The 26,293-nt window shown below is 49.7% G+C and overlaps 2 protein-coding genes and 1 long non-coding RNA gene across 6 annotated transcripts; 1 reads left to right on the forward strand and 2 right to left on the reverse strand.

Annotated features, from left to right (window-relative positions):
* Window positions 1-1,128: 1,128 nt before the first annotated feature.
* Window positions 1,129-4,010, reverse strand: LOC132427453 (uncharacterized). Its single transcript, XM_060014932.1, has 4 exons — window positions 2,086-4,010; window positions 1,720-1,787; window positions 1,410-1,469; window positions 1,129-1,286 (listed from the first exon to the last, which is right to left on the reverse strand). Exons 2-4 carry the CDS (start codon window positions 1,764-1,766, stop codon window positions 1,130-1,132), a joined length of 264 nt encoding a protein of 87 aa, XP_059870915.1. The 5' UTR covers window positions 1,767-1,787; window positions 2,086-4,010; the 3' UTR covers window position 1,129.
* Window positions 1,736-25,715, forward strand: LOC132427455 (uncharacterized). 3 transcript variants are annotated; one of them, XR_009519912.1, is made up of 5 exons: window positions 1,767-1,874; window positions 9,484-9,611; window positions 11,818-12,077; window positions 12,168-12,280; window positions 24,719-25,715. It is a non-coding gene; the product is annotated as an uncharacterized lncRNA (long non-coding RNA). The 3 variants fall into 3 exon arrangements; XR_009519913.1 differs by lacking the exon at window positions 9,484-9,611 and having other exon boundaries at window positions 1,736-1,874; XR_009519914.1 differs by lacking the exon at window positions 9,484-9,611 and having other exon boundaries at window positions 1,767-1,926.
* Window positions 16,319-18,931, reverse strand: CCL19 (C-C motif chemokine ligand 19). Of its 2 annotated transcripts, XM_060014929.1 has the most exons (4): window positions 17,796-18,931; window positions 16,992-17,118; window positions 16,671-16,764; window positions 16,319-16,580 (listed from the first exon to the last, which is right to left on the reverse strand). In XM_060014929.1, exons 1-4 carry the CDS (start codon window positions 18,031-18,033, stop codon window positions 16,560-16,562), a joined length of 480 nt encoding a protein of 159 aa, XP_059870912.1. In that variant the 5' UTR covers window positions 18,034-18,931; the 3' UTR covers window positions 16,319-16,559. The 2 variants fall into 2 exon arrangements, with proteins under 2 accessions (XP_059870912.1, XP_059870911.1); XM_060014928.1 differs by lacking the exon at window positions 16,319-16,580 and having other exon boundaries at window positions 16,605-16,764.
* Window positions 25,716-26,293: the final 578 nt, after the last annotated feature.

The following is a 26,293-nucleotide window of genomic DNA, read 5'->3' on the forward strand; positions in this document are numbered from 1 at the left end:
ACGGGCCCAGCCGCTCTGCGGCATGTGGGATCTTCCTGGACCGGGGCATGAACCCGTGTCCCCTGCATCGGCAGGCAGACTCTCAACCACTGCGCCACCAGGGAAGCCCGGGCCAAGTCTTTTTCCCAGCTACAACCTGCTATGGCAGGGTCAGCACCAGGCTGGAAGTTAGCTCTGACCCCACCCACAAACTGGGCAGTCCCTTTAACTTCATTCTGTGGTGCCCTCCCTGGTGCTGGGGCCAGTCCCTAACTGAAAGCAGACCCACTAGGAGTCCCTGACCCTTCATCACTTCAGGAACTAGTGGGTTTCAGCCCAACTCGGTGACAAGACCGAAAGGAAAGGTAGGGAGCAGTGGCCCTTGGGTTCTCCTAGGGAGGTTACACTTCGGGGGGCTGATGCCAAGTATCTATGTACCTTTGTTTTTTTTTTTTGGCTGCGCTGTGCGGCATGCGGGATCTTAATTCCCCAACCAGGGATCGAACCCATGCCCCCCGAAGTGGGAGCATGGAGTCTTATCCACTGGACCATCAGGGAAGTCCCTGATGCCAAGTATCTTTAAACTTGGGATCCAACTGGAGGAGCCAGAAGCTGGGGTGTTAACTGTAGGAAAGACCTCCAACAGTTCTAAGTCATTCCCCTATGGCAGGCCGAGGGTAGCAGCTTCTAGGAATCTTTCCCTCCTCTCACAGCCTACTTCCTACAACTATGGGCTTAAAATATTTTAGATCCACTCCCAGGAGAAGATTCTTCAGGCACCTGGCAAAGTCCTGTCTAGGAGGAAGGTGGAAACAGAGAGCTGGGATTGTGAGGATTTATGGATGTGGGGACAAGGCTGGGAGGAAGATAAAGCCAGGATTATTTAGCTCCCTCCATACAGACCACTCATAGAGATGAGTGTGTGTGTGGTGGGGCGGGGGGCTTAGGTGGTGGAAGGCAATCACTGGTAGTAAGGGGAGGCCTGACCCTGATGAGAGACCCTTAGGAATAATGGGAGCCTGGACACGGACGGACACCCTATCAAGGACAGAGGCCCTGTCAATACGGAAACAGCCGGCGTGGAGAGGGGCTCCCAGCCCGAATGGCGGCAGCGGCGGCAGAATCAGGAGGGCAGGACGATGGCTTTGGTTTAAATCTTTAATGCACCAGCTGGCTGGGCAGTGGCAGCGGGGGTGCGGCGGGGGAGGCTGCGACCGGAGCGCTGGGGAGCAGTGCCCAGTCCACTTGACAGACAGCTCATTAGGCCCCGCAGAGGCTCCAGCTTCTGCTCCCGAGGGTGCGCTGAGCTGTGGGGCGACCCGACACAGGCATGAGGCGGGGCGGGGGCTCCCGGCTTCCCCGCGATCGGTTCTCCCGGACTGAGCCTCGTCCATGCCCCGGGCGGGTCCGCGGTATCGCAGCCCCCTCACCTCCGCTCCCTTCGCCACATGCGCAGCCAGGGGAAAAAGTAGAAACAGCCCCAGTAGATCCTGCAAAGAGAAGGCAGAGCCGGGCGGGGCGGGGCGGGGCTGACCCCACCGACTCCGCCCCTTGGACGCCTCGCCCCTCTCGTGGAAGGCTCCGCCCCGTCTTTTAGAGGCGGTTCCTCCAGCCCACGCCCCCTAAGAGGCCCCACCCCTCCCGCTTCTCCCGCCCCAGAAACCTCGCGCCCTCCCCGCCCCTCCCCCACCACCCCGGAGCGGCTAGGTTCCTCCTCCGCAGAACCCCGCCTCCACTCACTCCTCCTCAGCCTCCAGCGCCACCTCGTATCTCCTCAATCCCGACATGTCCTGGGTTCCGAACGTCTCCTGGGGAGCGGCATGATTGGATCAAGGATTCCCCAATCCCGGATCCCCTTCTCTGTCATTCTCTGGACCAGTCTGACTTGTTCTCGGGTAATATGAGACAGGTGCCCCCGGGAAGACTCAGTTGCCACATCGGGACAGGGTAGGATTGAAGATTTGGGAGGCACTAGACGTTAAGGGATTGGGAGGTCGGGCACCTCGGGGGCATGGGGCATTTAGGGGGTTAGAGCCAAAGGCCTTCGAGGTCATGGGGCTGGGATATTTGGGGCCCCGGGTGAGGATTTTCGGGGATTGGGGTCACCTGGAGGGGGGCTGAGGGGTCGACGCAGCCTAAACGCCCACCCTCCCTGGCTCCACCCCGGAAACAGGCCGGTACGTTACGTCACAAGGACACCGTCACGCACTAGGGGTGGGGCTTGCCTATTACCCGGAAGGGGCGGAGCCAGGGCATTTCTTCAGAGGAGGCATAGTCCAGAAGGTGGAGCCAGAGCCTATCAATAAAGGGGTGGAGTCAGGGCTTATTTCTAAGAGGCAGGGCACGGACCCTCTTTTATAAGGGCGGAGTCAGATTTCGGAGCTCCACCTTGGGAAGACGGAGACCTCAGTACCAGGCAGCAAGAAAAGAGCTTTGGGACGCTTCCAGTACTCTTTTGCCATCCCCTCTCCTCTCTGTCTTCTTGGCTTCTGCTCTGACAATTGCCTTTCTTGTTTGCCCCATTCTATTTTTATGATTCTGGGCAGAGGAGGAATAGGGCTCCAGAGAGGGCCCAGTCTAGACAGGCCAGGCTATGGGAATACTTGTTGGCTGAGTGGCCTTGGCCAAGTCACTTCATAGTTAGAGGGTCACAGCCCTTCCTCTCTGAGCTGAGACCTCCTTTCTTGCGATTTTTGTTCCTGCAGTCACTAATCAACAAATATTTATCGAGTGACTACTATGTGCTGGGTGATGTGCTTGGGCATGAGGATACAGCAGAGAAGACAGGCACAGATTCTGCCCTCAGAGAGCTTGTCATCTAGGTTGGAGGGGTGAGGGCAATCAAAAGAGACAATAAGATCACTACAATAGACGAAACTGACTGGCTGGGGGCAGTAGAGGGTGCTTTGGTAAAGCCAAGAAAGAGCAATTAACCCGGTGTGGGAGGTTGGAAATAGCTGCCCTATTTGGTCTGGGGAGGGGGGAAGGGAGCCTTGTGGCTGGACGGTATGGGAGAGAATGACCAGAAATGAGTGAAGTAAAAGTTCCCTCAGGCTGAAGTGTGGAGAACAGATTCACCTATCCTCTTCCCACCATCCCACACGCTTTTCCCCTCTCATACCTATCTTCCCCTGCCTGGGCTACATACAGACAGGTGACAGACAGATCCATGGATGCCAGTGGGAAGCATTGCAGTCTGGGCATGGAGAAGCTGTGCTTCCACCGCACTCACCCTCACACTCACTCTCACAGTGACACTCCTGCCCTGCTGCAGCTGGGTCAAGTCTGGTGCACGGGAACAGGAGGCCTGGTCCCCAGGGCTTCAGTAATTCACATCCCTTCACTCAGATGCAGGGCTCTGTCTGTTGTATACTAAAGAATTTGGCTTTTGTCCCTGTTCCTGAGAGGGAGACTCTAAATCTTTGGAATATCTCAAGTAATACGCGTGTCTTTGTTATCTATGAGCCCTTTGGGTCACACCTGAGTTGATGCTAAGAGATGAGGTGACTTGGGATGAGGCCTGGTCAGCAGAAAGACCAACCATATCATTGCAGAATTGGGGCTTTGAGCCAGTCCATCAGAGGAGATCGAGTCATGTTGCCAACAATTCATTCATGCCTATGTATGAAATCTCAGTAAAAACTCTGGACACCAAAGCTCATGGAACTTCCTGGTTGGTGAACACATTGATGTACTGGGAGGGTGACATGCCCTCTGTGTCTCCATGGAGAGAGAGCATGGGAGCTCTGCGCTGAGACTCTCCTTGTGTGTCTTTTCATTTGGATGTTCCTGATATATATACTTTATAAAAAACTAGTTGTCAGGGTTTCCCTGGTGGCCCAGTGGTTGAGAGTCCGCCTGCCGATGCAGGGGACACAGGTTCGTGCCCCGGTCCGGGAAAGTACCACATGCCGCGGAGCGGCTGGGCCCGTGAGCCATGGCTGCTGAGCCTGTGTGTCCGGAGCCTGCGCGTCCGGAGTCTGCGTGTCCGGAGCCTGTGCTCCACAACGGGAGAGGCCACGACAGTGAGAGGCCCATGTACAGCAAAAAAAAAAAAAAAACAAACAAAAAAGTAGTTGTCAGTATAGCACTTCTGAGTTCTGTGAGTCATTCTAGTGAACTATTGGACCTGAGGGGGGTTTGAAGACCTCTGGACTTGTAGCTAGTTAGGCAGAAATGCAGGTGGCCTGGGGACCCCACTTGTGACTGGCATCTCAAGTGGGGGCAGGCTTGTTGGGACTGTGCCCTTAAACCTGTGAAGTCTAACACTAGCTCTGGGTTGTTAGTGTCTGAATTGAATTGCAGTACATGAGTTGGTAGCCGAATACCTTTCCACTGAGTGCACTCCCCACTGTCTCCATCTATCTAGAACATTTTTTCCCTTTCATAACTCCTCAGTAGTCTCCCTGTCCCCACTTCCCGCTCTTTGTCTTTAGCTCTGAGAACCTCAGCGCTCAACATTTTGGACAAGGGAAGGGAGTTGCATTGTCCCTGTTAGGGGAAGGTTTGCAGTGTCGTCCTCTTGAAGGCATTTGAACATCAGTTTTAAGGCTAGGGGTCAGAGCTTGGTTCAGGATTAGAGGTCAGAGCAAGGTGGAGGGGACCTCCCTCTTTCCCAGGTTTCTCCTTACTCCCACCTCTTCTCTGTGGTCCTAAGACTACTGGAGTGGGAAAGATGGGACCCAGCTGGTCCCCCAGATTCCCTGAGGACAATCACAGGTAGCAGGGTAAGGCTGGAGAAGATCTCCTCCCAGGTCTCCCTAGGCCTATCACAGTGACTACACATCCATCATCTGAGACCTACTCCTCTCTTCGACAAGCAGGGCTAAAGGGAAAGTTCTTTGGAAGCAGGTCCAGCTCCCATATCGCACATCTCAGGACTCTAGGGCTTCACCCTCCTGGCCCAGCCAGTACTGTCCCTCTCCCACATTATTTTCCTGTGCCCAAAACTGAGTCAGAGAATTATCGATAGCATGAGGGGAACCTGGCTTAAAACACCCCCTTCTGCCATGCCTTCCCTATCCTGGGAATTGAGAGGGGATTTCTGAGGAGAGGGGCTGGTTAACTCACAGGGACACAAGGAAACTAGAGATGAGGGAGGGGAGCAAGTGTTTCCCCCACCTGATGAGAGGGACCCAAGAGACAGAGACCAGAGGAGGAGACCCCTCAGGAGACACCAATTGTGGAGCGCTATTCTGTTTCCCATTCCCAGCCCTAGAGCATATGATATGACAAACTTAACTGTGAGCCCTTTTTTGTCTGCCTTTTCTTTCCATCATCCATCCATTTATCAACTGATCGATCCGTCCATCCATGTGTCCATATGTCTCCCCATCTTTGTCTCTTCATCAGTCCATTTTCCCATCTTTCCTTTCATCTATCTTTTCACACCTTCTTCTTCATTTATTCATCTGTATGTTTAACCATTAGCTGTCTATTTAATGCATCCATTCATCTATTTATCAGTTATGGTAATAATGAACATTTGTTGATACTTAAGTGCCATGCACCATGCTAAATGCTCTAAAATCATTTTCTCATGACAAATCTATGAAGTAGAATGCTGTGAGTGATGCTTTTGTTCATGCAGACACTTTTTTATACTCCTTTTCCTGGTTCCTTTAGGGAATTTCTCTCTCACTTCACGTAGTCTTGGTGGCTGTGTTCACCATAGTGATCTGATCAGAGTACTCCATTCCCTGGCCACTGTAATATATTGAAGAACTGAGTATGTGTCACAAGCACAGTTCAAAGCTTTTCATGAGCTTTGATGTTAGGAGAAAGAGGTCCTCTGTTTTGGATCACTCACTATACAAATGTGGACTTGAGGCTTCCAGTGGCCATATTTTCTGCTGCTAGAAGATCACCTGTCTATAACAGGAATGAGGCCTCCACATAAAAAGAATTAGAGAGAAGTCAAGTTAAAAGATGGAGATAACATCATTTGCATCCCTGGGTCCAACCAGTGCTGAAGTAGACCAAATCTTGATCTAGTTATGTGATATGACAAATTTAACTTTTTGCTTAAGCTACTTTAAGTTAGGTTTTTGTCATTTGCAATAGAAAGAGCCCTAGATAATGATCATTGTATTATTATCCCCATTTTACAGATGAGGAAACTAAGATCCAGAAAGATTAATTTACCCAATGTTTCATCGCTTATAAATGGCAGAACATTGGTACATATTTGGAGCAAAACTCTGATATACTACCCATATATGTCTGCCCATCTGTTGGTTCAATCCATCCATCTATCCATCCATCCCAGTTATTTATTTATCTGACCATCCTTCAATGCTAAGACACCAAAGGCAAGCAGACTTGCCAACTCCAATTTGAGGCTGGGTTTGGATCAGAGGTTAGCAAAATTTTTGTTAAATGTTCAGCTAATAAATAAGGTTTTGTAGGCCATACTGTCTCTGTAGTCACTTCTTAGCTTTGCTGTTATAGCCCCAAAGCAGCCATAGACAATATGTAAATGAACAGGCATGGCTATATTCCAATAAAGTTTTATTTACAAAAACAGGCAGCAGGCTGGCTGGGCCATAGTTTGCCAATCACTGATCTGGATCAGTGGGGAAGACACATACGTTCTGTCATTGTTGGGAACATGAGTAGGGAATGGAAACTTATATTCCTTGCATTTGCCATTACTAATGTAGTGGAAACAACAGGGTTTTTATACTCAAACTCTTGTATTTGAATCCGGTTTTAGAACCCTGGACAGTCGAGGGAACGGGATCTGTAAAATGGGAATAATATGTATCTTGTGAGGTAGTCCATGTGCCTGACTCACAGTGGGTGCATTCAGTGGTAGTTAGGTCCATCCCCTTTTCTCATTCATCACCTCCCATATATTACCAGCATCAGGGGGGCTGTCTCTTTTTAGGGTGTCCTGGGATGCAGTGAGGATAGTTCAACCTGGCTTTCTGAGTTCAGGAGCCCAACTTCTAAGAATGCGCTTTCATACGAGTTATATAGATTAAGCTCTTGCAAACTCCAAATTTCTCTTTTTAGTAGCTCTACCCCAACTCTTCTCCGTACTGTTCCACAACTGTAACCACTCCAGTGCCCAGCAAAACAAAAGGCTCTCTAGTCAACAGACCCCATTAGACTGAGAGGCAGTTTAGGTACCTTCTTTTATTAAGTCCACCATTCATGATATTACCCTGTTCCCCAGGTGGCTTTTTAACATATTTCTTCCAAAAAAATACTCTTCTCTAGGAGGAAAGATTGTGTCCATGTGTGTCTTTGTGTCTGTGTGCCCATGACGGTTTGTGTGTAATTGTGTATGTGTGTCTATATGTCCCCTTGTGTCCGTACTGTGATTATATGCTTAAATGTCTGTGGTGTGTCCTTGGTAGATGTGAGTGATTGGCACTGTGTTTGATTATATGCCTGTGTGTGTGTGTGTGGGTATGGCTGTATGTGTGTGGGTAAGGGTGTCCCCACTTTTGTGTTTGTGTGTATATGTGTGTTCTGTTTAATCCATCCCATTGTGGCTCTCAACCTCACAAGGCCTGCAGGGGGCATCCAGTGCATAGGGAAAGGGGATGCGAGGCTCCTGGCCTGTGCTCCAACCTCATGGGGCCTGCAGAGGGCATCTAGTGTCTAGAAAAAAATGGGTTGTGTGGCCTGTGGAAGTGGAGCTCTGGTCTGAGGAGCCTGGGCTCTCTTATTCCAGAAAGGAGCTGGAAATGGGCAAGAAGCCTGATGACTCAGCTTCTGAAAGTCCCTGATCCTAGGAGGGGGTCTGCTTCACCCCGCAAATCCTTCTCCAAACCCTCTGTCCATATCCAGAGGGTCCCGGCCCAGCCTGCAGGGCAGAGCTTGTCCCTTTAGTCCAAGTGTGGGTAGGATATTGCACAGCACTTCTGGAGGTGACTGGACATCAGGATTGGGGGAAGTCTTGAGCAACAGTACACCCTCCTTCTCTGCCTCCTGCCCTCAGCAGCTTGAAGGACTGCCTCAGCCACTGCCAGGATTTCCTGAACATCCCCTCTCCTTCATTTTCTGCAGTTTGGGCCACTCTGGGCCCCAGGGTTTCTGGGCCTGGACTGAGCTTTCTCAGGAGACATGCAGGAAACAAGGGCCTCTGAAACCAAGCAGAAGGTGACCTGTGTCGCTGGTGATGAGCCTGGGGGGTAGGGGGGCCAGAGGGAAGGCAAGGGAAGCTACATGTAACAGGGAGCTCTGCAGAGCCTTGAGGATGGGTGAGGCAGGAGGTAGGACATTCCAGGTGGAATGAACATCAAGCACAGAGGTTCAGGAGGGACAGGGCTTTGTGATTAATCCTGATGTGTGTGAGGCAGCAGAAGGCAAGTGGTGTGAGAAGCTATGTATGTGGGGGTAATCCCTGGGGTACTTGGGATACCTCCTGGTGATGCCATGCTCAGTGGTCAAAGTTCATGGAAGACCCCTGTAACCTTAATCAGGCAGGACCACCAGGGACCAGTATTCCCTGGGCATGAGGTTTGGGTCCCTTAGCAGGCATAGAATGTCAACCAGCTGAAGTGCCAGTTGGAGGTAAAGGGAATGAATCATAGAGGAAGTGTGGCAAACAGAATTTAAGATTCCTCCCTCATGGTGTGCATGTCCTGTATAATCTCCTCGCTTTGAGGGGATCCCCTTGGCCTCTTGGCCTGTGAATATGATGGGATATCAGTGATGTGGTTAGGTTATGCTCTATGGCAAAAATGAAGGGGCTTTGCAGATGTAATTAAGGACTCAAAATCAGTTGACTTTGAGTTAGTCAAAAGGGAGATTACCCTGGGTGGGCCTGACCTAATCAGGTGGGTGAGCCCTTTAAAAAAGTGTCTAGGGCTAAGAAATAAACAGCAGCAGCAGATGCTCTCATGTTGCCCTTGGAGAAGCAAACTGCCATGTTGTGAAGAGGGCCATGGAGCAGGGAGATGCAGGCAGCTCTAGGAACTCAGGGCTTCAGTCCTAAAACCACAACTGTCAACACCCAGTGAATTTGGAAGAGGACTCAGAGCCTGAGATGAGATGGCAGCCTGGCTGACATCTGAGATTAGCCTGGTGAGGCCCTGAGCAGAGGACCCAGTTAACCTGTACCCAGATTGTTGACCCACGGAAACTGTGAGATAATAAATTTGGGTTGTTCGAAGCTGCTGAATTTGTGGTGATTTGTTACACAGCAATAGAAAACTAATATAAGAAAGAAGTAATAAATTCTAGTTAAGCCCCAGGACTAGTTTCAGAGCTACTGACTACAACTTTTATTCATATTTCCTTCCTGGCTCTGAAATGTCCCCATTTCTTTAACTGACTCCTCTTTTCTTTCATCCTCCTTTATTCCATTCTTGAATATAGGTTGTTGTGGTAATATTACTACTACTCACCAAGATTCTGGTTTGCTTCTCCTCCTGGCAGTTGCTCCCTTGAAGTTAGGCATGGAGGTATGACCCACTTTGGCCAATGAAATGCATGTGCCATTTGTGGATAGAAGCATTTAAGGAAGGGTTCCCCTTGCTGTCTTGCCAGGCTGGAGTCAGCACGGAAACATGTGTTGAGATGAAAGAACATGCCAAGAGATCAAAGCAGCCTGGAATGTTGAGCCACCACATGGAGTACAGCTGTGCTAGAGATTGCCTAGACTCACAGCAGGCTTGGTATGTGTGCAGCACAGAATTTTGTTGTGTTCAGCCACTCAGATTTAGGTGTCATTTGTTCTTGCAGCCTCACCCAACCTATCCTGACCAATCAGGTGTGCTGCTGGTGGTCACCAGGTGTTGTAGAATAGAGAGATGAGATTACAGCAAAACTAGAGGAGGAATGGATGTCATTCTGAGTTCTTGGATTTAGATTTGGCTTTTGCTATGGGCTGAACTGTGTCCCCTAGAATTCATATGTTGAAGCCCTAACCCTCAATGTGACTATATCTAGAGATAGGGTATTTAGGAAGTAATTTAGGTTAAATGAGATCATAAGGGTAGGGCTCTAGTCTTATAGGACTGTGGCCTTCAATGAAGAGGAAGGGAGAGAGAGATCTCTGCCATGTGAGGACCTAGTAAGAAGGTGGTCATCTACATGCCAGGAAGAGAGCTCTCAATAGAAACCTACCATGCCGGCACCTTGATGTTGAACATCTAACCTCCAGAACTGTGAGAAAATAAATTTCTGTTGTTTAAGCCACTCAGTCCATGGTATTTTATTATGGCAGCCCAAGCAAAGACAGGTGTGGTAATTGCTAAGGCTCTGAAGAGTCTCTTTTTGGGGAGCAGTGAATCTTTTTGGTTGTATAAACAAAAGTGATCTTATGTTAGGTGACACCCTTAAAATGTTAAGTCTAGGGTTTGGTAAGAAGGATGCATGTTGATGTTGGACAGCCGTAGGGTGGATTATCAAGGTATTTATCTTTTTTTTCACTGCCCACAGTCTTAACCCCTTTCTGTGTTTGAGGAATTTCTTATTATATTAGTCTTACTTACGAGTAGATGTTGCCTTCCATCGTAGAATCCCCAAAGGATTACATTCAGCTCCCTGAATCCCAAGAAGATATCTGTCTCGCTTACTATTGTACCGTCAGCACCCAGAACAGTGCCTGGCGTGAATAACTATTTCTGGGTTCCAGACAGTGATGTAGCGTCACTTTAAACACAAGGGTTTGCCAGGGCTGGGACTCTATGTCATGGCAGCCCTAAGACCACTGGGGACCCTGTGTTAACAGATGCTCTGACACTTAGGGCTGCCATGCCAAGAGGTGCCATTTACATAGACTACATGGAAAACGGTGTTCCTGGAGTGGTGCATCGCTGCTGTCCTGCCTGATGGGCTTGGGTGTTCCTGACAGTGATAGGATTTCCCAAGAGGAATGGTGGCCTGATAGTAATGGGGGGACCTTGACATGAATGGGGCTCCTGTCAGCAGTGGGGACGCCAATAGGTGATGGGATGTCCTGCCAGGATTCCTGAATTGATGGAGAGCTTTACAGTGTTGGGTCCCTGGTAGGAAGGGGTGTCTTCCTCTTGGGGGAGGATCCTTGAAGTGATGGTCTGACAGGTATGAGGTCGGCAAGGTGATTGTGGTTTTGATGGTAATGGGTCCAGATTTCCAGTGAGTGCGATTTTGAGATCCAGAACTCTGGGGGGTGGTGGGTGGGGGGTGGGTCCTGTTGTCTGATAGGGCAGTGTCGAAGCTGCTGGGGTTACAGCCATCCTACTTCGGCCGGGTTGGAGCCCAGGGCAGCTCAGGTCTTATGCTTCCCCTCCGGAGCCATGGAAGACTCAAAGGTCCTAGGAATAGAAGTGGGCTGGGAGGTCTGACTCCCCCATCTACTCTGATCCTCAGAGGTTCCACCCCATGCTTGGCCCCTCAGGAGATGGAAGCAGCCCTCAGAAGCAGGTCCTTCAGGATCTGATCCGACGCTTGCAGTCCTCAGAAGCTCTGCCCTGCAGGGGCCCCAGCCAGGCTGGCTCAGAGGCCCCCTGAGAGGCCCAGTCCTTCCAGAAGTCTCGCCCACAGACCCCTAGTCCTTCCCCTATCCCTGCCCTCCAGATCCCAACCCTGCCCTCCATTCCTCCTTTCCTTTCAACATTACCAGGTCCTGGCCTTTGCTCTTCCCCTGGGAATGGAGGTAAGAAGGTGGGCATAGTTGTAGGCTGAGCCCTTTCTCCACTGCTCCACTCCTGGAAAAACTGAGGCCTGAGCAGACCTTGAGAACCTGTGCCCACTTCCTCCTGGAGGCTCTGGGGAAGCAGGCTCCCCTTCTGCTGGAGAGGCCGGCCCAGGAGGCCTCCAAGGGGCATATCTGTGTCTGAGCTCAAGCACTGGGGTCCTGCCTGAGACCTTCAGCTTCTTCTCTTGTTTTTTCCCCAGCTCTTCCTAGGAAGCCAAGCCTTTCTACCTCATCTGGACATCCCAGCCCCCAGCCCTCAGCCTAAGTGCTACCCGTCAGGCAGACGGGCTGCAGTCTCAGCTTTGCCACTCACCAGCTGCGTGGACTTGGGAGATCACTCTACCTCTCTGTGCCTCCATTTCCTCATACATAGAATGGGACTAGTGATCCCCACCTCGCAGGGTTGTTTGAGGATGCAATGATAATGCACATAAAGGACTCAGCTTGGAGCCTGCACATGGTCAGCACCTCAAAGGAACGGTTTTCCCTGTTCTCTGAGGGCCACTTCCTCAGACCTGCACCTGCTGTACTATTTCCCATTTTCATTTAGGAGGTGGATCAACTCAGAGAGGTGGTATGTGCGGTAGCTAAGAGTCAGATTCTGGAGCCCGTCTGCCCAGCCAGGAGCCCCAGCTCTGCCACTTTACCGGCCATCCAGCCTGGGTAAGTTATTTAACCTCTGCACCTCAGTTTCCTCAGCTGCAACACAGGAATGATAATAGTGCTTAAAGCAGTGCCCAGCACCTAGTAAGCACTAGTGGTGATATAGCTAGTACTACAGAGCCAAGCCCTCCCACGTGGACAAAGCCTCAGGAGGCATCACGAAAGTTCTCTGACCAGAAAAGTGCCTGTTTCTTCTGACAGAGGGCCTCTTGGAGGAAACTCCCCACTTGGGAGTCCTGCTCCCTTGTGAAGCTCTTATTCCCAAGGTTTTCTGGCTGTTTCTGAGTTTCCCGGAGGCCGGAGAAGGGGGTATGTCGTGGAGGCTTGCCGAGAAATTGAACATGAGATGATGAAAATCTGATCAAAACCGTATGGAGCTGGCTCTGACCAAACACTTAGCCATGTAACTGAGAGAGCCCCCATCCCGAGAACTGGATGTGCTCCAGGTGTGAGCGGTGGTGGGGTAATCGTGGGAAAGGGTCATGTTCAATTCCATTTTCTGTTACTCAGATGTGTACTAGGCCTTGTTCTGTGCCAGGCCCTGGGCAGAGCAATGTTGGCAGTTCCCTGGGAACTCTATCAGGGAGCCTTTTTTTTTTTTTGGGCTGAGAGGCTTGTGTGATCTCAGTTCCCCAGCCAGGGATTGAATTGGGGTCCCGGCAGTGAAAGCACCAAGTCCTAACCACTGGACCATCAGGGAATTCCCCCGTGGATAGGAAGCTTTTTGTCTGCCATAGGGGTGGACAAAAAGGCTGGAAGCTCTCTAAGTAGGGATGTCAGGTCCCTTTAGGGAGATGTTGGCTAATGGGACCACAGGACTTCAGGTAGGGAAGTGTCACTCAGCTGCCTGCCTTAGACCTGTAGCAAGTGCCGTGTGCCCGAGAGAGGAAGGTGTCTACTTAGAGGCAGGCAGCAAGGCCCCCATATCCTGGTTAGGGAGCTAGGAGTCCACCCCAGCCCTCAGAGAGCGGGCAGCTTCATCATTGTCAGGTAGGCAGGCCCGTCAGAACTTGAAATAAAGACTCAACACTTGTCAGTGAATCATAGTGAAACAGGGCAGGTGTTGATTAGATGAAATCAGAGTGCTGAGAATGTTTAAGTGGATCAGGACAAGTCACAGGTTGCTGGGCTAAGCCCTCCTGTGTCTGGCAGGGAGGTAAGGGAAAAAGACCGAGTGTCTGGGAGGGTTGGTGGCTGGGGGTGGGAAAAACAGGGAAGGAGAAAGCTGGGAGGAAAGGCACTGGCTGGAGAAGAGGTGGGGAGGGCTCAGGCTTCTTCGAAATTCTTCACCCTCCAGGCCTTCAGGGTCCAGCAGGGGGCTGTTCCAGCCACTTCACCAGCACCTAGATTATTTTCTTTCTTCCTGAACCTCAGCTTCCCCTTTATTCCCAGAGGGTGGTCCCTGGGGCCCCGGGAAGTGAAGACTTTCCTTTCTTTCTATTTTTTAAATAAATTTATTTATTTAGTTTTGGCTGCGTTGGGTCTTCTTTGCTGCATGCGGGCTTTCTCTAGTTGTGGCGAGCGGGGGCTACTCTTCGTTGCGGTGCGAGGGCTTCTCATTGCGGTGGCTTTTCTTTGTTGCGGAGCAAGGGCTCTAGGTGTGCGGGCTTCAGTAGTGTGGCATGTGGACTCAGTAGTTGTGGCTCACGGGCTCTAGAGCGCAGGCTCAGTAGTTGTGGCACACAGGCTTAGTTGCTCCACGGCATGTGGGATCTTCCCGGACCAGGGTTCAAACCCGTGTCCCCTGCATTGGCAGGCGGATTCTTAACCACTGCGCCACCAGGGAAGTCCGAGTGGGGACCTTTCTGAATGTGCATGACTTTGGGGAGACTGTGTGAATGCTGGGGAGGGTTAGCCTAAGATCCAAAGATTTAAGAATTAAGTCTTTGTTTGGAGGGGCTCTTAAAAGTGAAGCCCCCTATCCCCTACCTGACAGATGGGGAAAGTAAGGTCTTGGAGGGGGCAGTGAGGAAGGGACTTCCCCAGAGTTGCACAGTCAGGGGCAGAAACAGGATTGGGGGATTGGGGACCGGGCATTGAGCTCATGACCTGTTCCTGCATCCCTGCCCCCCCCCCCCCACCTGTGGCAGTGTCAGGGAGGTGGTGTCCAGGTGCCTCTCTCCTGGTAGCACCTCCTCAGTGCTCCCACCCTCACCTTCTTTACTCCATCTGTGTGTTTCTGCAAGTGTCCAGAGGGTGAGTTTGTCTCTGCCTCTGTGGCAGGCTGAACTTTGCTTGGTTTCACTGGGGACCCAGAAGGATTTGAGGGGATGTACCCCCTCCTCACACCTGTGTTTGTCCTCTGCCTGCTGCGGTGCAGGGCATATGTCCAAAGAGTGTCCACAGCTGTGACCTCTGGAACTCCATGGTTGGCTGACTTAATGGATGGATGAGTTGGTGGGGGGTGGGTGGATGGATGGGTGGAGGTCTAATGGATCAGAGACAGCTAGATGGATGGCTGCATGCATGCATGAATGGATGGGTAATTTCCCCCAGGTAGCAGAGCCAAATTTCCTGGCTATACCAGTTGTTCTTGCAAACTTTCCCCATTCCACCCACTCCTGTGACTCCAAGACCTGATTTATCTGAGGTTCTGGACACCTCGTCCTAGGAGCAGAGGTGAGGAAGAAGCTGCTATGCTCTCAGCTCAGTGAGGAGGGGCTGGCACAACCCCTCACTGCTGCTTCCCTTCCAAGTTTGCCCAAGCCTGCCCAGGCCTGCTTTTGTTACCAGATAAGGTATATGGTGTAGTGGTGGCCCCTGTTCCCAGGTGAGGATGCTCAGTCTGGTGTACTAGCTGTCATCCCAACCCCAGGGGCACAGACTTGCTGCTCCCAGCTGGACAGGCCCTTAGGGGCCATAGTTGGGCAACCAGCCAGCTTTCCCAGAGGACTTCCCGGGCACGAGGAGTTCATTCCTCCCAGAGCAGTCTTGTGAGATGTTCCAAGAGTCGAGGGCTTTTGTCTCCCAGAGCTGAGACTCCTTCCCTGTGACTCCTCTGGTCTCAGTGTTGCCTTGGCCCTGGAGCCCATGTGGCTATGAGGTGGTGGGGGTCCCCCCATGCTGAATCTCCCCAGCTCTCTGGCTGTTCCTTTTTCCTTCCTCTCCCACTCTGACCTCTGGCTCCCAGGTCTGTCTGTCAGTATCCCTGAGAAGCATGGCTCCAGGATTGCCACGTGGACCCAGATGGGGCTGGACCTGGCCCAGAGTGACTGGGTGAGAGAAGAGGGCTGGACTGGAGGTCAGATTCTATATGGACAGATGGGCCCTCATCTCTGGCTGCTGACCCTTTTCTTACATATTTATCTGCTCTCAAGACAAATATTTATTGAGTGACTACCTTGTGCCAAGCCGTGTACATCATGCCAGGGAGACAGTGGAAACCAAAATAGACAAGATCCCTGTTCAGGAAGGCTGACAAACTAACAATTATAACTCAGCATCTTGAGTGCTGCAAGAGGAGAGGAGCAGAGGGCTCTGGGAGCTTGGGAGGGAGGGAGGCTGCCTAACCCAGTGTGCAGTCAGGGAAGGCTTCCTGGAGGAGGAGTCCTCCAGACCCAGATGGGAAGCCAGGCAGGCAGAAGAGAGAGAAGAGTGTTCCAGACAGAGGGAATGGCTTGGGTGGATGGGTTCTTTCTCCCCAAGCAACAGAGTTGGGCCTCCTGGCCCTCCTCCAGCCATGAGAGCTGGTTCCCAACAACTCCCTTCCCCGCCCCCAGTGACACCAGATCCCTGAGACACCTGGATGCTTGAGCACCTGTCCTGGAGGGCAAAAACTCAGAGGCCTGAGAGAGTTTGGGTCATTCAGGGGACGGGCACAGGTTTAGTGTTGCTGAGCCGTGGAGTGTGATAGGGCTGTGAGGAGACGTGAGGTGGGGCCCTGATCGTGGGAGCTGATCCTGAGAACACAGCATATTAGGTGGAGGTCAATGAGGACGTTGCTTGGGCTGCAGGGTGGAAACTAACCCGGCCATCCCACCTCCCCCTTCCTATCACAGTCCTCCTGGACAGACAGCAAACAGACAGCAGACAGACGGATTTGTGGGTACCAGCTGGGCTTTATTGGAAACACTGCAGTCTGGGCATGGAGAAGTTGTGCTTCCACCACACTCATCCACACTCACACTCACACTCACACTCCTGCCCCGCCCCAGCTGGGTCAGGTCTGGGGCAGGGGAGCAGGAGGCCTGGTCCTCCCTTCTGGTCCTTGGTTCCCCAGGGCTTCAGTGATTCACATTCTTTCCCTCAGACACAGGGCTCCCTCTGGGGCTATCATGGGCTACCTGCTGTAGCGCTTTCCCTGGGGGAGGAAGGAGAGGCAAAGTCATGGGCTGGGGTCTTGGACAGGGGCTTGCAGGGAGGAGGCAGGGCTGGGGAGGGCCAGGCTTGCCTTGGCTGAGTTCTTCTGCAGTCTCCGGATGATGCGGCCCACCCAGGGCTGGTCTAGGGGTGCACAGAGCTGGTGACCTCTCAGTGTGGTGAACCTGGAGACAGAGGTCAGAGGTCAGAGAAAATAGAGCCCTGGAACCCAGCTTCCTGGCAGACCCTGGTGTGAGGGGTAGCGGCTGGGGACCACACCTAGGAACCTGTTTCAGGGGCTTCCTTGCAGAGGTTGGGCTTGGCAAAGAGAAGAGAGATAAGAAGGTGGGGGTGGGTTTCCCCAGGGGCTGATGGAGGAGGTGAGGTTAGTCAGGCTTGTCCCGCAACTCACACAACAGCAGACACACTGCAGCCATTGTTGATGAGCAGGTAGCGATAGGCTCGCACCAGGAATCCAGGGATGGGGCGCCGGGCCACAGACAGGCAGCAGTCTTCAGCGTCGTTGGCATCTCCCAGAGCTGGGGTAGGATTAGTGTCAGGACACAGGGACACTGAGGAACGGAGGCCACAGCCCTCACTGGCATTAAGGATGCCTGTCTGTGTGTGGCGGCAGCTAGACCTGATTGATATTCGCTAAATATATTGAAGCACTTCTAAGCAGTTCGGCAAACGACCGCTGTCCTGAGCCCCACAAATGCCCTCCTGCTGATCACCCCAACTTCTTTCCCAAGTCCTTTCAACTTCCCCACAAATGGAGAGTTCACGCTGGTTACAGTGTCAGTTGGGGGAAGGATGTGGGGTAGGGAAGGGGGTGGGGTGGGTAACAGGAGGGGGGCATTAGCAGAACTTAGGAGTTGTTAAATTTTTTGACCCTTCTTAGACCAGTGTCTCCCATTCTCTCCACCTTAAGAAAGTATATACTGTTCTCTCCCGCCTGTGAAACTGAGGCAGCAGGAAATAGAGCCTGAAGAGAGGGGGGTAGTCATAGGCCCTGGATACACCAAGAGACAGATACACATGGGAATTCAGGGACCCAGGTACACCGCCACTCACAGGCACACACACGGGGCACAACCCAGGTTCACTGAAACATGCAATCCTAACTCACAGAGTCCCTCACGTCCAGCGTCAAGCAGTCTGAGCCCTAGACACCCCTGTTACTTGCCCCCCACCCGAAGCCTCCCCTCAGCCTTACCAGGGGAGGTCCAGAGAATCAGCAGGCTGAGGGCTAGTAGTGCAGCTGCATGGGATGCCATGGAGGATGAGCGGAGACTGACTGCCAGCAAGCTGTGAGCGTGAGTGAATCTGGGCAGAGTCTGTGTGAAGCCGAGGCCTGGCTGGGAGTGGGTGAGAGTGCCGAGAAGTGCGGTGTGTGAAGGGGTCTGGGAATGCGAGAGTGGATGAAGCTGGAGGAAGCTGTCCCTTCCACCCATTTATGGCCCGGAACTTTCACTTTCTCTGCTCAGAAATTCCCCTCCAAGTCCGTTCTGTGGATTCCCCTCTGCCCCCCTCTTTCTGATGGAAACTGACCCTGCCCTCCCTCTTTTCTTCTCTTCTGCTTTCCTTGGTTTCAGCTCTAAGAACCTAAGCAGCCTGCAGTCTGGCCAAGAGAAGGGGACCTTGTGCTGTCAGCTCCAGAGAGAGAGTCTGCACTATCACCTCCCTGGTGGCATTTGTGTCATCAGCCACAGGGCTGGCCTCTAGATGATGGTTGGGATGGAGGGGTCTGAGTGAGGAGCTGCGTGCCTTTCCCTAGGTTTATCCCTTATCCTCACTCTCTTCTCTGTGGTTCTTCTCTCTGGTGCTGGTGGTGATGAAGAAGACTCCCTGGTGCCCTCAGAACAACCATGGAGCCTGGGGTAGCCTCCCCAGGTCATTACAGTGCCTGCCCATCCATGGTCTGGGAACCAGTCTCTCCCTTGAGACAAGCAGAGTTGAGAAGGAATGTTCCTTGGAAGGAGGCCCACCACCTCTTCCCACATCTCAGACCTCTGGGATTCAACCTCCTGACTCAGCAGCACTGTCCCTTTCTTGAGTTACCATTTTCATATGCCCAACACCTGGGTCAACAGAACAGCTGGAGGGAGCCTGGCCTGGCATAACTCCCTTCATCTTTCCCTTCCTCTGGATCCTGGAAACCAAGAGGGGATTTCTAAGGAGAGGGGGCTGGCCAGCTCATATTCACACAAATCCCCAAATTCCAAGGAATAGACAGATGGGGGTGGGGACAAGTGATTTCCCATCTTTATGAGAAAAACTGGAGATAGATCAGAAGTCCTCAGAAGAGAAATTAATATGTGGGACACCCATTCACCCATCCCTACCCAAGCTCTGAACCCTCTTTTGGATGGGAGAGTGTTTCACTCATAAGTTTCTGGCTTATTTTCCTTTCCATCCATTAATAATAATAGTAGTAATAGTATTTCTGATGTTTACTAGGTGCTAGACTTCATACCAAGGACTTGACCACTGTTACCTTGCTTAACTTTCCCCAAAAAACTAGGAAGTAGTTTTTTTTTTTTAATAGATTTATTTATTTTTGGCTGCATTGGGTCTTTGTTGCTGCGCGCGGGCTTCTCATTATGGAGGCTTCTCTTGTTGCGGAGCATAGGTGCGCGGGCTTCCGTACTTGTGGCTTGCAGGCTCTAGAGCACAGGTTCAGTAGTCGTGGCGCATGGGCTTAGTTGCTCCGCGGCATGTGGGATCTTCCAGGTCCAGGGCTCAAACCCTTGTCCCCTGCATTGGCAGGCAGATTCCTAACCACTGCTCTACCAGGGAAGCCCTAGAAAGTAGTTTTTATTATTATCATATTATTATCTCTTTTAACACATAAGGAATGAGGCTCAGAGCACAAGGTCACAAAGGAAATAAGTGTCTTGAACTGAGGCATCTTTAAGATTTACACTCTTTCCTACCATCCCACACTGCCTGTCTGCCACTGATCACACAACAGCACAGGGGACTGAGGCTCTACACATAGCATGCCTAGGTTGGGATTTAGATTACATTACTTGCTAGCTGTGTGACCATGTGCAAAGTATCTGGTTTCTGTGTCTTAGTGTCCTTATCTGTAAAAGAGGAATGGTAATAGCTTTTAATTCTTAGGATTAAATGAGGTAATCTGAGCAAAACCCTTAGTTTAGAGGCTGGTACACAATGAACACTCAATATTAACCATTATTATTATTCTATCCTTTTATTCAGATGTCTGTCAGTGCATCTATCTCTCCATCTTTCCATGGATCCTTGTCTTTATGGTGGTTCTGATTATTCTCTGTTGCCCCACCCCCGTCCATTCTCCACTCTTCTCTGCCCTGCTCTGTTCTCTAGAAGAGTGACCTCTACAGACAGTATTACTCAGGATCCCTTATCCTTTAGCTTCTGTTTGGGCTTGGCCATGGGAGACAGCAGCAGGATATAAGTGGTAGGAGAGAGAGGTTGGGGTATTAATTCTCCAAATCCTTCATCTTGCTATAGTTCTGACAGTGAATAATTTACTCTGTGGCAGTTGTTCTTAAAGAGTGGTCTTTGGGGGCTTCCCTGGTGGTGCAGTGGTTAAGAATCCGCCTGCCAATGCAGGGAACATGGGTTTGAGCCCTGGTCCGGCAAGATCCCACATGCTGTGGAGCAACTAAGGCCGTATGCCACAACTACTGAGCCTGTGCTCTAGAGCCCACGAGCCACAACTACTGAGCCCACATGCCACAACTACTGAAGCCCGCGCACCTAGGGCCCGTGCTCCGCAACGAGAGAAGCCACCGCAATGAGAAGCCCATGTGCTGCAACGAAGAGTAGCCCCTGCACACTGCAACTAGAGAAAAACCCACGTGCAGCAACGAAGACCCAACGCAGCCAAAAAAAAAAAAAAATTAATTAAAAAAAAAGAGTGGTCTTCGGACAGCAGCATCAGCATCACCTGGGAGCTTGTTAGAAATGTAAATTCTCAGGTCCTACTCCAGACCTACTGGAGCAATCCGTATTTAACACACCCTTGATGACTCTGATACATGCTGAAGTTTGAGAACCACTGAACTACAGTTAGCTTCTTTTGGGCTGCCTCCTCTCCGTGGGTTTATCTCTGAGGCTCCCAAAACACTGTTCCTTCCTCTGACCCCTTCAGGCCTTGGTATGGTAATGGTTTCCCACTATTGCTGAACCCTGAGTGCCTCACTCTTCCTTGTTGGTTCCTTAATCTTGACCCCCACCTCTTAAATAGCTCCTTTATTAAAATCTTTCTGGTTAGACTTTTTTTGAGTGTGCCATCTGTTTCCTGCCAGGATCCTAACTGATACAGTAAATGGTACCAGAAGACATCCCAGGAAATAGATTTCCAAAATGGGATCCTGGGATTGTGTTGCTCATATATTTGCTGAGCGCACAAACTTCCTTGCATGGGGAAAGAGGACACGAGTAAATCCAGAACATGAAGAAGCATCACCATCACTTAAGACTATCACTAAGTGAGGTGCAGTGTGGGATGCTGATGGAGGGAAAGACATTAGGAGATAAAATGCCTCAGGTACTTAATTGCTATGGCCGCAAATGGTGATTTCAAAGGGTCTTACATATATGGTTGGGTGGGCTGCCTGTTTCTGATTGTGCTGGCACAATTACAGAAGAAAAAGAAAAGTTTAAGAACATGAAATTCTATAACTGATTCACTTTGTTATAAAGCAGAAACTAACACACCATTGTAAAGCAATTATACTCCAACAAAGATGTAAAAAAAAAAATAAATAAAAAAAAAACCCAGTAAAGGTTAAAAAAAAAAAAGAACATGAAATTCTAATTCAAGTTATGGGTAGAGATTCAGACAACTTCTATGGAATTTTTTTTAATTGAAGTACAGTTGATTTACAATGTTGTGTTAGTTTCTGGTGTACGGCAAAGTGATTCAGTTACATGTATATCTATGTATCTATTCTTTTTCAGATTCTTTTCCATTATAGGTTATTACAAGGTATTGAATATAGTTCCCTGTGCTCTACAGTAAGTCCTTGTTGTTTATTCATTCTATACGTAGTAGTGTGTATCTGTTAATCCCAAGCTCCTAATTTATCCCTCTCCTCCTAATTTATCCCCCTTCACTATGGAATTCTTAAGTCATCTTTAATTTATGTGATCCATAGCCACATGGCAGATATGGCTCAAACCCCAAAACCGATTGTATGTGTGGTAGAGTTGCAACACCGGATAAATGCACAACCCCACCATATTCCTAATATTAGAATAAGCGCACTCTTGGGAAGGAGAAGGACTCTGAGACTTGGGATGGGGACATTTAGGCAGAGATGAACAAAGCTGAGAATTTTGGACCTTTTAATTCCCTTAAACCTTCCTTGCTGGCAGAAGAACACTCCTCCCCCTGCAAACCATGAATGATCCAGCCTTCCCATCCATTAAAAAATATTTTTAATAACTCCCTGGCAAAAGGCATGCAGGGGTCCTCTTCAGGATCCACCCTCACCACCCTTCATAGCCTCCAGGCCCATAGTGCGAGTTTGATTCTAACATAGCCTGGATGGGAATGTACAAGGTATGCTCCAAGAACAATAGCGTGTACACTGAAGGAGTTGCAAGAACTTGTCAACCGTATTGGGAGAATCTCGGGGACCAGTGTGGACAAATTTGTTGATATGTATGCCCTTATCCAGGATTTGGGTATTACTGTATTAGCTGAGCACCTGGGAATGGTGTTAATAATCTGTTGAGTTGGTTACTGGAAGCCTGGACTCAACAGTGGCCTATGATCAGTGAGGCTGGGGTGCTAGAACCTCACTGGCATATTGTAGAACAGTCTTCCTCAGAATTTGAGGTGCATATGATTCACTGGGAGGTCTTATTAAACTGCAGATTCTGATTAAGTAAGTCTGGGTGAAGTCCAAGATGTTGTGTTTCTAACAAAGTTGTAAGTGATGCTGATGCTGCTGGTCCTCAGAATATACCTTGAGTAGCAAAACAGAGGAAAGAATGCAAAGGTTACAGAGATGGGAATGTTGGAGGCCCCTCTTATGTGCAACCACTAACTCTGAAGGGTCCAGGAAGATAATTCCTTCTCCAAGGCCATAAGAAAAGCACTGGTGATGAGAACACTAACTATGAAAAGCACTGTAGTGGTTTCTTTTTTTTTAAAATAAATTTATTATTTTTTTAAAATTTATTTTTGACTGTGTTGGGTCTTCGTTGCTGCGTGCGGGCTTTCTCTAGTTGCGGCGAGCGGGGGCTGCTCTTCGTTGAGGTGCGGGAGCTTCTCGTTGCGGTGGCTTCTCTTGCTGTGGAGCACGAGCTCTAGGCACGTGGGCTTCAGTAGTTGTGGCTCGCGGGCTCTAGAGCACAGGCTCAGTAGTTGTGGCGCATGGACTTAGTTGCTCTGCGGCATGTGGGATCTTCCCAGACCAGGGCTCGAACCCGTGTCCCCTGCATTGGCAGGTGGATTCTTAACCACTGCATCACCAGGGAAGCCCTGTAGTGGTTTCTTTAGTAGGCAGGAGATGAGGATGGGAGATGTTCTCTTGGGACTGGGCAATCTCATTTCAAGGAGAATAATGGAATCTTTGAGTGGTAGAGTCTAGATGCTCACCTTCTGAGCAATAAGATGAATGAAATTATTAAATAAGCTCCAGGGACAAGTGGTAATCATTGTGCTTTGTCCATAAGGATCTGTGGTGGTAGCTAATTGATCATAGTTTTCCTAGGAATGAAATAGATGGACAACTTACTGACCCATATAAGTGTAAAATGTCTAGGCCTGGTAGGGAGAAACTTGATTCAAATTGTATTGGGGATTTACAGTGTTTTACCCATTTCTTTGACTTAGATCAGTTCCCCAGACCTGAAGCCCCTTGACTGGATGGTGGGGGTGGGTGGGAAGGCTTGAGTCTTTTCACAGGTGGACTCTATATATCTTTCTTCTAGTCAGTTGTCCTCAAAGTGTGGTCCCTGGACCAGCAGCATCAGCATCAGCTGAGAACTTGGCAGAAATGCAAATTCTTGGGCTCTGCCTCAACTCCATTGAATCAGAAACTCTGGGAATGGCCTAGCAATCTGTATTTTAACAAGCCTTTCTGGTGATTTTGATGTATGCTAAAATTCGAGAATCACTTCTCTAAGCCTTCCCTAGAGAGATCCGTAGCCGTTTGCCAGGGTGAATATGAATGGTGAACAGAAAACATTCAGATCTTTGGGGGATTATTAGATACTGTCTCATGTTAATACTAGTCTTGGGGACCCAAAACCCCACTGTGGTCCACTAGTCAGAGTAAGGGTTTATGGAGTTCAGGTGATAGAAGGATCTTGGTTCAGGTCCATCTCACAGTGAATCTGTAAGACCTATCCAGTGGTTATTTCTCTAGTTTCAGAATGCATAGTGGGAATAACTATACTTAGTAATTAGCAAGGTCTCCACACTGGTTCCTTGACCATGGAGTGAGGAAAATTATGGTAGGAAGGGCCAAGTGGAAGTCCTTTGAACTGTGCCTGCCCCACCATGTTCCCCCCTACAATAGTAAACTTAAAGCAATGCTTTGTTGCTAGAGGATGTGCATAGAATAGAGCACCTTCAAAGACTTAAAGATGCTTCAGCCCTTGGTACAGCATATTACAGCTAATAATCTAACACGTGCCTTCTTTCTGTAGCTGTCACTTAAAGACCATTGAAATCCATTCGTTTTCTATAATGACAGAAATACACCTTCACTGTTTTACCTCAGGGATATTATCAGCTTTCCTGCTCTGATTATCATAAGATAATCTGGATATCTCACAGAATATCGAAGCAGTCCTTTAAACTGATGACATTATGTTTACTGGCGCACAAGAAATAGCAGTCGCCCTAAATGCCTCAGTAAGACCTATGTATGTCAGAGGGAGAGAAAGAAATCTTCCAAAAATTCAGGATCCTGCAACATAGGTAAAATTTCTAGGCGATTAGAGGTAGGGAGAAGCTGAAAACCAGTGATCTGGGGAATGTTGCACATTTACCGTGAAGAGGCACAATGCTTAAAGAGCTGTTTGGATTTTGGAGGCAACATACATCATAGTTAGGTGTAGTACAGCAAAATATTTATTGGATATGGCATAAAGCTGACAGTTTTTTTTTTTTTTTTTTTTTTTTTGCAGTACACGGGCCTCTCACTGTTGTGGCTTCTCCCGTTGCGGAGCACAGGCTCTGGATGCGCAGGCTCAGCGGCCATGGCTCGCGGGACTAGCCGCTCCGCGGCATGTGGGATCTTCCCGGACCGGGGCACGAACCCGTGTCCCCTGCATCGGCAGGCGGACTCTCAACCACTGCGCCACCAGGGAAGCCCCAAGCTGACAGTTTTGAATGAGGCCCAGAGCAAGGAAGGGGTCTGCAGCAGGTCTAGGCTCTGGGGAAAAGTTGCCTGTCTACTTGGGCCTTATGACTCACAAATCCAGGGAATTTCAGATTGTCTGTGGCAGAGAAGGGTGCGACAGGAACCCCAGAAGGAGCATTACAGGAAAGACCCTTAGGGTGTTGGAGTAAGGACATACCTCTTCTGCTAACGATTATTTACTCTTTGAAAATCAGTCCTGATTTGCCACTGGGCCCTGGTTTAAAACTCAGACTATAGATCACCCAGTGACCACACAACCTAGGGTGTTATCTATAGCAAGTCATATAGTTGGATGTGCATGGCCAGCGTTCCACTTCAAAGGAACATTGTACATTTGAGACCAGGCCTTAGAAATTTCAGAAGGCATGAGTAAAAGTGTGGGGAGGTGACTCAGATTCCTACTTTTATTGTTTTCTGCTTCTTCTTCTGATTATACTTACGCCTTCATGGAGAAGTTTTCTATAAACAGTTAACAGAGAGAGGAAGTGTATGGTCTTGATTTTCAGATGGGTCTCTAAGGTATGCTGGCATCAGTCAAAAGTAGACAGTTGCTTACATTCAGGTGTGGCCCTGAAAGACAGTGGTGAAGGGAAGACCTCTCAGTGGGCAGAATTTCAGGCAGTACATTTAATGTCCACTTTGTCAGAAGGAGAGATGGCCTGAAGTTTGGAGCTATACAAAATCATGTGCAGTGGCTTCCCACAACAACCTTGCCCTCACCTCTGTAAATTGACCCTTCACTAAATTCTTTTCTATTAAGACTTTTGGGTCATGCCATTTGTTTCCCTCCAAGGTCTTATATGATACAAGAGTATAGTGCAGAGCTGGCATAAAGGTTTCACATAAATTTCAATACTGTCTTCCTGGAATGCCTGTTGGGAAAGATCCTGAGAATCAGCAGCAAAGGGTGAAATCATGAACTAATAATAAACAAGGGATTTACACCACATTCATTCAATAAATATTTATTGAGGGCGTCCTATGTTCCAGACACTGTTCTTGGCAGTGACATGATCTGGCATGTGTTAAAGGCTCCCTGTGGCTGTCGGATGGAAGATAGACAAAAGTGGTGCAAAAATGGAAGCCTGGAGACCAGCTTGGAGGCAATTGCAATAATCCAGGGGGGACATGAGGTTGCTGAGAGTTGGTGAGAAGTGGTCAGATTCTGGAGACATTTTCAATGTAGAGCCAGTGGGCTCTGCTGAGGGGTTCAGCATAGGATATGAGAGAAAGAAGAGAAAGAGAGACAGAGAAAATACTTCAATGTTTTTGGCTTGAGCAATGTGATTGTTGGAGTTATATTTACCAAGATGTGGACGACTGTAGAGGAGTGGGTTTG

Source organism: Delphinus delphis, chromosome 6 (genome assembly GCF_949987515.2).
Source record: "Delphinus delphis chromosome 6, mDelDel1.2, whole genome shotgun sequence".
Taxonomy (NCBI): Eukaryota; Metazoa; Chordata; class Mammalia; order Artiodactyla; family Delphinidae; genus Delphinus; species Delphinus delphis.

Excerpts from the sequence above, each read along its gene's own strand:
- LOC132427453 (XM_060014932.1), bottom strand. The coding sequence starts at position 1,766 with ATGTCGGGATTGAGGAGATACGAGGTGGCGCTGGAGGCTGAGGAGGA. Across the intron at positions 1,470-1,719 it reads GCGCTGGAGGCTGAGGAGGA|GATCTACTGGGGCTGTTTCT; the intron begins GTGAGTGGAGGC and ends TTCTCTTTGCAG. Across the intron at positions 1,287-1,409 it reads ATGTGGCGAAGGGAGCGGAG|CTCAGCGCACCCTCGGGAGC; the intron begins GTGAGGGGGCTG and ends GTCGCCCCACAG.
- CCL19 (XM_060014928.1), bottom strand. The coding sequence starts at position 18,033 with ATGGGTGGAAGGGACAGCTTCCTCCAGCTTCATCCACTCTCGCATTCC. Across the intron at positions 17,119-17,795 it reads GATTCTCTGGACCTCCCCTG|CTCTGGGAGATGCCAACGAC; the intron begins GTAAGGCTGAGG and ends ATCCTACCCCAG. Across the intron at positions 16,765-16,991 it reads TGCAGTGTGTCTGCTGTTGT|GTTCACCACACTGAGAGGTC; the intron begins GTGAGTTGCGGG and ends CTCTGTCTCCAG.